The 12,122-nt window shown below is 36.3% G+C and overlaps 1 protein-coding gene across 1 annotated transcript in view; it reads right to left on the minus strand.

The window, feature by feature from the left end:
- Positions 1-12,122, minus strand: part of ARHGAP15 (Rho GTPase activating protein 15) — a 687,458-nt gene that overhangs the window by 211,171 nt on the left and 464,165 nt on the right. Inside the window, exon 11 of the mRNA XM_081584873.1 lies at positions 6,604-6,681. Within this exon, the coding sequence (XP_081440999.1) occupies positions 6,604-6,681 (78 nt within the window). The remainder of the gene's footprint in view (positions 1-6,603; positions 6,682-12,122) is intronic.

Genomic DNA, 12,122 nt, shown 5'->3' on the forward strand with positions numbered 1-12,122 from the left:
AAGAATCAACGCAGTGTCACTGGCTGATGATAAGTTGACATCTAAGATCATAGACTAGTTTCTTTGGGGGCTGCCCTGGGGCTTCCCTGGTGGCTCAGAGGTTAAAGTGTCTGCCTGCAATGCGGGAGACCTGGGTTCGATCCCTGGGTCGGGAAGATCCCCTGGAGAAGGAAGTGGCAACCCACTCCAGTACTCTTGCCTGGAGAATCCCATGGACGGAGGAGCCTGGTGGGCTACAGTCCATGGGGTCGCAAAGAGTCGGACATGACTGAGCGACTTCACTTTCACTTGTAGATGGAGGAGAAGCATCAGCAAAATGTCACTGAAAGCAATCACCAAATATAACCAACAGGGCAGAGCACGGCTCACTAATGCATCAATAGCCAGTGAATCTAGAGTCCTTCATGACTCTTTGGGAGGGCTGCAACAGAATATTGTGGTAGTTTCTTGTTCCAAACATAGATACGTGAAGCTGGTAGTGTCAGGCGTCAGACTTCTTCCTAACTGTAGCATTCGGCGTTTTCCCAGGCATTTTTCTTTCTTGAAAAGTTTCAGTCAAACTCCTACAACAGTGCTTGTCACTTACAAATACCAGAAAATAGAAAGCCACTAAGAAGTGGGTAGAATATGAAGAGACTGATCTTCGCTTTTGTAAGGAGGTAATAAACAATCAATGAATTGGCAAAGTCAAACCCAGCGGTGGTTTTCGGCACTGGCTCTGAGACACAGAGATGTGGGATCTAGTCCAAGCCCTCTCACTCACTTGCTTTATGACCTTAGGACATTATTTAACATTTCTGGGTCTCAGTTTCCTCAACTTTAAAATGGAAACAGTAATAACTCACATTCTATGGAATGGTAGGACTAAATTAAATAAGTAAAACACTTGGTAGAGTGCCTGGCACATAATAAATTATGAAAATATGTTAGCTACTTTTATAATAATAATTATTATTATCCTCATCATTACTAGTTACAATTAGGAAATGCTTTTCAAAAGTGATCACTTTGAATTTAACTTGTATGCCATCTGATCTGGAAGTATAATAAGGGTATCCAATTCCTACTGATTTAGTGAGTCAAACAGAAAACCAAAACAAATTGAATCATTCAACTGGTGTATTTAGAATTGCTGATGATTATAGCATTCAAGAAAGTTAGTGAAATACATAAATTGCAATTAAACTGTTCTTGAAAATCACCAAAATCAGTTTTCATTTGTCTAGTCTAATGGTGGGTAGGGCTTATTCATTTAAAAAATATACATTCTGAAAGGAAACATTGTGGAATCTGAACATGGAGGAGATAAAAGGTGTTAATACAGAGAGGATATGCCAAAAGCAGCTATGTTCTATCTTAGAATACAAAAAAGAATGCGTTGTATTCACACTTCCCGTTTTGCTTTTCAAGAAATTATCACTGGACTGCCACTTTATTGCCTTGCACATGCGTGCATATACACACACACACATATTCACTCACATACATACACACACATAGAGGAAATCACAATGATGTACACGTTCAGTCTCTTTGTATCTAGCACTGATTCTTTCCTATGTCAGCTCTGTTGTCAGCAACCAGCATGTAGAAGGGGAAAGTATGGTGTTAGAACAAATGTTACAGCTCCACTCCTGTAATTTCATTCACCAGATAATCTGATTAGTAAAATTTGAGGGAGACTGGCATATCTTTTATCACCTAATCCAAAAAAAAGAGAACACAACACAGCTTGGACAAAATCACTAGTATCAAAGGTTCTAATACAGCATAATTTGTGCTGAGTGTATTGCATTCTGACAGTGCTATAAACCAGGGAGACAGTTTACTGACAATTCTGTGCTACCAGATACCAACTCAGGCCTCTGTCCAGCTTTACATTGTCAGCTCTCATGGAAACATGAGCAGTTACACAGCCCCAGAGGATGCTGAAGTTTTGCAAAAGATGAGATGGACAGATTTCATATTTTCATTGCAGATTTTTTTTTTGCCTTTTCAAACTGCTGAGCAAAATTTTTTTAAAGGCAGGAAATGCAACTAGTGTTTGTTTCTAGCATGGCTTCTGTTTTGAGATTTCTTCTTTGTAGAAGAAATGTGTTGCCCAGCTGTCTAGAATCCCAATCAGGATATGGTTTCTGTATGAAATATATTACAAGAATGATTTTAGCTGGTTATAAACAGGAATGGTTATAAAAAGCTGGGGCTATTTTATCCAATTTTTATCCACAGAGGGGGTACTCTGGTTCAGGCCAATGGGACCAATATGAATACATAAGGTAATGTTCAGTTCTGCTTTCTGCCCACGAAGAACAGTAATTCTGAAAGACAAAGGTACATATTAGTGAGCAAACAGATTCTTAGTTAGAGTGTAAGTGAAAGTCGCTCAGCTGTGTACAACTCTTTGCGACCCCATGGACTATATAGTACATGGAATTATCTGGACCAGAATGCTGGAGTGGGTAGCCTTTCCCTTCTTCAGGTGATCTTCCTAACCCAGGGATAGAACCCAGGCCTCCCACATTGCAGGCAGATTCTTTACCAGCTGACTCACAGGGGAAGTTACAGAGATGCTCAGAAATAAGAAGCAAGTGGCCACTGGCCAAAAGTATTGTAGTTAACACTTAAAAGCATGGTTCAACCCAAGCTGAACTGCTGGAGAGGTTAATGCTTCTTAGTATTAATACTTCTCCTATTTGCAACACACACACACAGACAATATACCACAGATACTAAGAGCTCCCTGCATGGAGGCTCTAAGAGCTACTGGTGGTTAATGAGGGTAGATAAAAGACTGATTTAAATCCTACCTTTTTAGGTGTATAGAGATTCAGGGAGGAGACAGATATTTCAACCATACACTCTTTTATCTTATTCCAAGACTTTCAAATTGTAATGCTTCTGAAATATAATCACTGAAAACATTTGATAAAATTCTCTTTAAAAGAATGGCATTAAATATCCGGGTCTTATAATAGATGGAATTTTAGAAATTAGATATGCTTGTACAAATGCAAATTTAACTACCCAGCATAATGGGCACCCCGAGAAGGAATCTGACTGAAAGAATGTTGCAAGCTCTCTGGAGAAAATGATTTATAATCTGAGCCTTGAAGAATAAGGATAAATCTAATGAGACAGGAAGTTTTTGTATGTGGGATAGGAAGGAAAAGATAGGAGGATATTGACAGTAGATGAAAGAGTGTATGCAAAAGCATTAAGAAATACAACAGCATGTAAATAAGGAAGTACAGTTATGAATGTATCATGAAAGAAATTCTGAGGGCCTGCATCTGGCTAGAAGTAGGTGGGAAGCCAGATTATGAAGACTGTATAAAGTCTCCTGAAGGCAATGAGACACTATTGACTTTTTAAGTGAAAGGGAAGCTTAGATGTACTGAACAACTACCACGAGTCTGTTATGTTACTAAGGGAATACCACATCTTATCTCATGTCATTCTCACTAGTATTTCCAAGGCACCTCCTTAATGTTTTTACTGAGAAAAAACAGAGCATAGGAGAATTAAATAGATTCCAAGGACACAAGGAGAGAGTATCTTGTTTTTATCCCACATGTATAATTCTAAACCTATGAGCTATCTGTAATAACATCTCAAGATGTTTCAATCTTTTATTTTCTTCAACATTTTCTAATTATTATTTTTTAAATTCTTGACTTTTTTAGAGAAAGTTTAGGTTTACAGGAAGGCTTAACATTAAACATGGTTTCCAATATACCCGCCTTATACTTGTCCATTCCCCCACCATTTCCTTATTAGTAAGATCTTGCATTAATGTAGTACATTTGTTACAACTGATGAGCCAATATTTATAAGTTATTATTAAATAAAGTCCATAGTTTTCATTAAGGTTTACTCTTAGGGTTATATATTATTTAGATTTTGACAAATGTATAATGATATGTATCCACCTATACAATATCAAACAGAATAGTTTCAGTTCAGTTCAGTTCAGTCTCTCAGTCGTGTCTGACTCTTTGCGAACCCATGAATTGCAGCACGCCAGGCCTCTCTGTCCATCATCAACTCCAGGAGCCTATCCAAACCCATGTCCATCGAGTCAGTGATGCCATCCAACCATCTCATCCTCTGTCGTCCACTTCTCCTCCTGCCCCCAATCCTACCCAACATTAGGGTCTTTTCCAATGAGTCAACTCTTCGCATGAGGTGGCCAAAGTATTGGAGTTTCAGCTTCAACATCAGTCCTTCCAATGAACACCCAGGATTGATCTCCTTTAGGATGGATTGATTGGATCTCCTTGCAGTCCAAGATACTCTCAAGAGTCTTCTCCAACACCACAGTTCAAAAGCATCAATTCTGCAGCACTCAGCTTTCTTCATCGTCCAACTCTCACATCCATACATGACCACTGGAAAAACCATAGCCTTGACTAGACGGACTTTTGTTGGCAAAGTAATGTCTCTGCTTTTAAATATGCTATCTAGGTTGGCCATAACCTTCCTTCCAAGGAGTAAGCGTCTTTTAATTTCATGGCTGCAGTCACCATCAGCAGTGATTCTGGAGCCCAAAAAAATAAGGTCTGACACTGTTTCCACTGTTTCCCCATCTATTTCCCATGAAGTGATGGGACCAGATGGCATGATATTAGTTTTCTGAACGTTGAGCTTTAAGCCAACTTTTTCACTCTCCTCTTTCACTTTCATCAAGAGGCTCTTTAGTTCTTCTTCACTTTCTGCCATAAGGGTGGTGTCATCTGCATATCTGAGGTTATTGATATTTCTCCCAGCAATCTTGATTCCAGCTTGTGTTTCTTCCATCCCAGCGTTTCTCATGATGTAATCTGCATATAAGTTAAATAAGCAGGGTGACAATATACAGCCTTGAGGTACTCCTTTTCCTATTTGGAACCAGTCTGTTGTTCCATGTCCAGTTCTAACTGTTGCTTCCTGACCTGCATACAGGTTTCTCAAGAGACAGGTCAGATGGTCTGGTATTCCCATCTCTTTCAGAATTTTCCACCGTTTATTGTGATCCACACAGCCAAAGGCTTTGGCATAGTCAATAAAGCAGAAATAGATGTTTTTCTGGAACTCTTGCTTTTTCGATGATCCAGCGGATATTGGCAATTTGATCTCTGGTTCCTCTGCCTTTTCTAAAACCACCTTGAACATCTGGAAGTTCATGGTTCATGTATTGCTGAAGCCTGGCTGGGAGAATTTTGAGCATTACTTTACTAGCATGTGAGATGAGTGTAATTGTGCAGTAGTTTGAGCATTCTTTGGCATTGCCTTTCTTTGGGATTGGAACGAAAACTGACCTTTTCCAGTCCTGTGGCCACTGCTGAGTTTTCCAAATTTGCTGGCATATGGAGTGCAGCACTTTCACAGCATCATCTTTGAGGATTTGAAATAGCTCAACTGGAGTTCCATCACCTCCACTAGCTTTGTTCGTAGTGATGCTTTCTAAGGCCCACTTGACTTCACATTCCAGGATGTCTGGCTCTAGGTGAGTGATCACACCATCGTGATTATCTGGGTCGTGAAGATCTTTTTTGTACAGTTCTTCTGTATCTTCTTGCCACCTCTTCTTAATCTCTTCTGCTTCTGTTAGGTCCCTACCATTTCTGTCCTTTATCAAGCCCATCTTCCCAATAGTTTCATGGCCCTAAAAATCCCCCATGCTCACTCATTCTTCTCTCTCTCCCCTCAAATCCTTTACTATCACTGATCTTTTACAATCTCCATAGTTTTGCCTTTTCTAAAATGTCATATAGCTGAGATGATATAGTATATAACATTTTTGGACTGGCTTCCTTCACCTAGCAATATGCAGTTAAGTTGTCTCCAAGCCTTTTCATGACTTGATAGCTCATTTCTTTTTATCAGTAAATAATATTCCATTATAGGGATGTTCTATGTTTTGTTTATCTATTCACCTATTGGAGGACATCTTGGATGCCTTAAAATTTTACCAATTATGAATAAAATTAATGAAAATATTTTGTGCAGTTTTTTGTGTGTGTGGACGTAAGATTTGAACTCATCTGGGTAAATACCAAGGAATACAACTGCTGGGTAATAAAGTAAAAATAAGTTTATTTTCATAATAAACTGCTAAGGTATTTTCTGAGTTAGTTGTACTATTTTTCATTTCTACTAGTATGAAGGAGAGTTCCTGTTGCTCCACATCCCTGTCAGCATTTGGTGCTGTCAGTGTTTTAAATATCAGCTATAGTAGTATTTCATTGTTGTTCTAGTTTGTAATCTTTGATGATATGTGTATTTCATAATTTTTATTATTTTACTTACCTATTATATATTTTCTAACATCTGTGATTTTGACTCTTACATTTTCCACTATTCATTTATTTATTCAATTATCAACATAAATGTGTATTATATGTCAGCAACATTTTTCAAAGCTAGTTTATTTTTTTACTCATTATTCTCTTCTTCATTTTTAGTTTGTCATATTTCCCTTGTTATTTATTTCACACAATGTAATAGCTAGTCCCTTTTTTATTGTACTCATCTTCAAATAAACTACATTCATAATACACACAGCAGAGAGTGTGAAATAGTTAGAGATAACTACTTGAATAAAGGTCTGAAGAAATCACTTACCTTGGTTGACAATAAATCTTAACTTCTGTATTGTTGCCAGATTGCCACTAACTCGATATATTCCATCAACATCTAGACCTGAAAACAAAAGGGCATGTTTTATATTCACTCATTTAAGACTGAGATGATAAAAGAAAAATAATAATTATACTATCTCTTCCTTGCAGAGAAAACACATTTCTTTTTCCTAAAGCAAGTAGTCTTCAATATTTTAATCCAAATAAACTAATCACTAAGTTCACTAACAGCTAACCATCGACAAACTTGATTGTAGTTGAAACATAAAGGAGCAGTAGGTAGCATGGAATTCCACAGCAGACTTATGATTCATTCCCAAAGACAGAAATCAACTGAGGGTGGAGTAGGCAGAAGAACCTTCATGTATATGTGTATGTCTGACCCTTGTTGGAAAGATAAAGTAACCCAAGGTGTTTGTGAAGTTTTCCTTCCTTAAAAATTCTTCCTTCCTTCCTTCTCTCCCCTTTACTGCTTTCTCACTTTTCTTCTTACTCTCTCCTTTTCTTCCTTTTCTCCTAGTAATATTCTATTCTTATTCTGTTCTGTTCTATTCTATTCTATTCCTTTTATTCCATTCCTAGGGATTCCAATTCATTTCCATTAGGTTTCATTTTCTTTTTCATGCAGTCCCTATGGCATAACATGTATTCATCTGATTATCTGAAACTACAGAATGAAAATTCTACTCTCGATGTGTAACTACTTTGATAGTCTCTAGTGTATTGTAGGTAATGGGATACTCCATTACAGAGGGGAAAAACAAAAAGAAATCCTTGACAAGATGGTGACATTAGTTTCAGATTATTTTAAAACTAGTCATCTATAATTCAGAATAACTTATCCTGGCAGTGGGTTTGGATAATCAGCCGCTTGTTTTCCACATATTTATTAATATCTATATCATCTGGTTATTTCCATGACCTAGTTATGAAAAAGATGGAGAAACAGGAAAATGAAAAGAGAAACATTTATTCAGACACTATTATTGTCAATGAGAAATGTTGATAACATAATTTTAATGTCAGGATTGCGTATTTCTTGATGTGTCCAGGCCCTCAAAGAGACTTAGATGAAATTACCAGTTAACGTAGAGGTTAGCACCTCCGCAGTTTCTCTAAGGAGGTGATAGAGCACCATTGGTAAACATTGTCACTCACAATAGTTACTATTACATAAACTGATAAAAATTACTGTCATAGTAGAACAGAATAAAGTCTTTTTAAAGTCTTTACTGACATGAAAAGAATCCCTTCATTGTTTTACAATCTCTATTTTTATGTACTTTATAGTAACAACATTTCTGCTGTTATGCAAAATATATCATCAGTAACTTAGGACAGACTGACATAATGTGTAATACTAGTACTAATGGCATAAATCAAAGCCTTTATTCATTCAGTTTTAAGACATTATTTTTAGAGCAACTTTCATTTTATATCAAAATTGAAGGAAAGGTACAGTGATTTCCTACCTAACCCTGGCCCCTACACAAGTATAACCTCTCCCGTTGTCAACATCTCCTACCAGAGTGATACATTTGTTAAAACTGAGGAAACACCACCAATACATCTAAAGTCCATAGTTTACATTATGGTTCAGCCATAGTGTTGTACAGTTTATTGGTTTGGACAAATGTACAATGACATGTGTGTGCGTGCTAAATCACTTTAGTTGTTTCTGACTATGTGCCACCCTTTGGACTGTAACTGCCAGGCTCCTCTGTTCGTGGGATTCTCCAGAGAGCAATAATGGAGTGAGTTGCCATGCCCTTGTCCAGGGGATCTTCGAACCCAGGGATCGAAACCCAGTCTTTTATGTCTCCTGCATTGGCAAGTGGATTCTTTACCATTAGCGCCACCTCGGAAGCCCTCATAATGACAATGGATAATGACATGTATCCATCTTTAAAACATCATACAGAGTATTTTCATTGCCTGAAAAATCCTCTGTGCCCCACCTACTAGTCCACACTATTGTTTTATTCTTCCATGTAATAACTTGTATACAATTTCAAGAAAACTGAATGGCTATTAACAAATGTATTAATTGGTGTGAGTTTTGTAGTTCTAGAATAGTCTAACAATAAATTAGCAAGCCTCTGTCCCTTCCTGAGAACTACGAATTTATGAGGAATTTAGATGAGGTGTAACACCTATTAGTATGTGGTGAAAATGTCTAAGACATACATTTATAAAAATAAAATGTGTTCTTGTTTTCCTGATGTATAAAATAGCTCCATTAATCAAAGGGCACTCCAGTTTGTTTTTAAGCACAATGTGCACCTGACAACTTAAATGTGATAGTCAATTAAAACTTTTCCAACATTTGATTTTTAGTTTTTGCACTGAACTATGTTGGTCTTCAGTTTATGTATGTGTGCTTGGAACTTTGTAATTTTATACCATTTTCTTCTTTACTTTGTCATGTAGACAGTCTTTCTGACTTAACTTTAAATTGTGTTTTTTAAAAATGTTATAGCTTTTTGAAATATTAAAACTTATGCATTCAAGTAAGTGTCTCCATTTCAAATTTTTCCTTATTGGGGGTATCTGTAATATTTCTGAACAAGTAGCCATTACAAAAAATATTTTGAAGCTATTCTCTAAAATGACCTGCAGTGGCTCCATATTGTCTATAGAGAAATGTTTATTAATGGAAACTTTGGGGCCTTTGGTGATAGTTTTTTGGTTTGGAAATAGTCAAAGGTCATTCAGAACCATGAATGGTGAATGAGATCATCTGCTTGTCATCACAAAATTTCCCTAAATGAAAATTATCTTGATTTTTTCCCACGAGTTAGCAGTTGCTCTGAAGGAAGTTGAGAAAAAAATTAGTTTGAAAAGTAGAAATATTGAGGGAATCTGCAGATCTACATTTCCCAAATGAGAAATCTTAATATACATTTTTTTAAGAAATCAAATTAGCCCTATTTAAAATAATGATTAAAAATGAAATGTCAATTAACAACAATTACAATAAAGTGAAAAATATTTTAATTAGTTGGACCTTTACAGGGTCAATAGTAAATACAATTATTTGAATTCCAACAATTTTTTTTTGCAAATAAAGACCTTAATTAAGCTTCATTTTAATAAATATGTCTCTACAGGTATAAAATCAAGTACACTTTTTTTGAAGCTAGAAATTTTTCTTTTCTAATATTATTTTAAATGTTATTGAAATGCATCTGCTGTCTAGAGTGTTAAACTGAATTTCAATTAATGAAATTCTCTACTACCTAAAAACTTTCTCTCTTATAGAAATTTGATGTTACTACATAGGAAGTATCCCTTTGATCTTTCATAAATTTCAGCAGAAGTTTTTTTTTTTAACTTCAGTAATCAAAAACATTTGAAAGAGCAGTATGGGTTGAATATATTACATATGAGCAATTGGAAGGCACTATACTGTTCAAACAAAGCACCCTCATCCTAAATTAATAAGCCAATTTTCTTCTGGAATAAAAGAAGGGAGTGCTGGGAATGGAGACAGGGAGGATAATTCAGACTAGTGTGACTGCTGTGGTTGCAGACCTAAGTCACAGCAGAGAAACTGCTCTGTGGCTCACGATAGAAACCAGAAAGCATAAAGGAGTAAAGCAAAACACATTAGATACAATTTGAATCTAACTTGACAGAACTTCCAAGCCCTTTAGATTCAGATATATCAACACCATATATCTTATGAAGGATAACAATCTCTGACATTTGTGGCTCCTGCTTTGAATGGCTCATGCTCCCCTGCTATCATACTTTTTAAATTACATAAATAGAGTGAAAATGACAAAGCAGATATTAAAAAGAAGGGTATTACATTTTGCAAAATAATCTGGAACACATCAGTGAGTTTTAGCAGTTATAAATTACATAGGTACAGTCTTGTAATTGATTAGCTCTTCCCCGAACGGCTCATGGAATGGCAAACCCTAAGTCCTGTGAATTGAACCCAAATTACAAAATTTCATGTGCCATCCTCCTTTTGCTCCAAGAACTTTGAAAGTCATGCCAAACCAAACCAATGTAAATTGGTGGATTTGGACATCCTTTTCATGACCACATTATCCTTGCAGGATTGGAAGCTACTTATTTTGGAAATATAATTAGACTTCTTATGATTTTTAAATGAACAATATCTTCAATGTACACATGTTGTGCCTTGGTGAAGTTTGGAGAAAAATCACTTTACGAGGTACTTCTTTCAAGAAAATACCCTGACTGAAAATGCTGACAGGAATTTTGACTGTTATGCTAAAAATACTTTGGGAACACAATGAAACTAAAACATTGTATGCTTATTTTTACCAGACCATCATTAATGTAATGTTGATGAAAAATTCTCTTAAAAAATCCACATTCACTGAATTGTTTTTTATTTGTTCCTCATCAGCTGACACTCTTAAGTTTCAAAATAGTGTTTACTGTTGACAGAAATCACTGGGTATTGCTGCAGGGGATTTTCAAAAGTCCTCACCCTCCTCCACTTTTTTTTTTTTGAAGAAGAAGCTTAGACTAGGATAGACACACAATTAGGAGTTATTAGACTAAATGGTGGTCTAAACCCAGTGGAAAGAATTCAGCTGTCATGAGTAATTCCCACCATAAATCTTAGACACTTTCCAAAAGGAAATCTAAGAGACCAACACTGTTTCCAGAGTTGACTGACTTATCTGCCAAAATATGGGTAGTTTTTAACAATGCAGATGAGCCTGTTAAAAATAGCTGCAAACTGTGGATTAGGTAGCATTCTTGGTAGCTCAAACATGGACAAATCATGTAGATGTAGAGTTTGAGCCTGGTTCAGAGGTAGGCTCAAAAGCCTGCTTGTTTTGCTGGAATATAACAAAATGCATCTGAATCTCTGAAGTCTGAAATATGGGCTGGGAATTCTGCACAGTCTCTCTCCTGAGATTTATGGCACTTCCTAATTCCTAGGAGGCCAGAGCTACCGCAAAGAGTCATTCTCGCAATACTTTGGTCTTCTGGCTTCTCCCTCTGGCAAGAACAACTGAGCAGAGGAACACCCAGACTGCCCCCAAAGAGTGCTGCCCATTTCTTTTGCTACTCTTCTAAAGGTCCTGCTTGGTTTCAGAGATGTATATGAGGAGAGGTTTTGTACCATTTTGAATGGCACATATTTCCTCCTCTAAATTGAAGTGTTTCCAACTTTATATTGCTAACTGATCTGATCACACACTTTAAATTCAGTGACTGAGAGTACAGGCTATAATTGGAAACTCTTTCTAAATTTAATTTCTACTCTGTCTCAATGGATTGTATTTATCCTGTATCTTTTGCTGGCTTTATTTATTACTAATTTATTGTGAGATACATATCCTTCAAGAATGACTACCTTAGAAAACAGTTGACACAATTCTGATTGTCAAACAAGAATAATTTTATCTTATATGAAAAACTTTGACTTTATAATAACCATTTACTTTTTTTTTTTTTTTTTACTATAGAGGCAATATACTTCCTTGGTAAAAATGAAAATTGACCCAC

Source organism: Giraffa tippelskirchi, chromosome 3 (assembly GCF_054371585.1).
Source record: "Giraffa tippelskirchi isolate mGirTip1 chromosome 3, T2T-mGirTip1v1.2.pri, whole genome shotgun sequence".
Classification (NCBI taxonomy): Eukaryota; Metazoa; Chordata; class Mammalia; order Artiodactyla; family Giraffidae; genus Giraffa; species Giraffa tippelskirchi.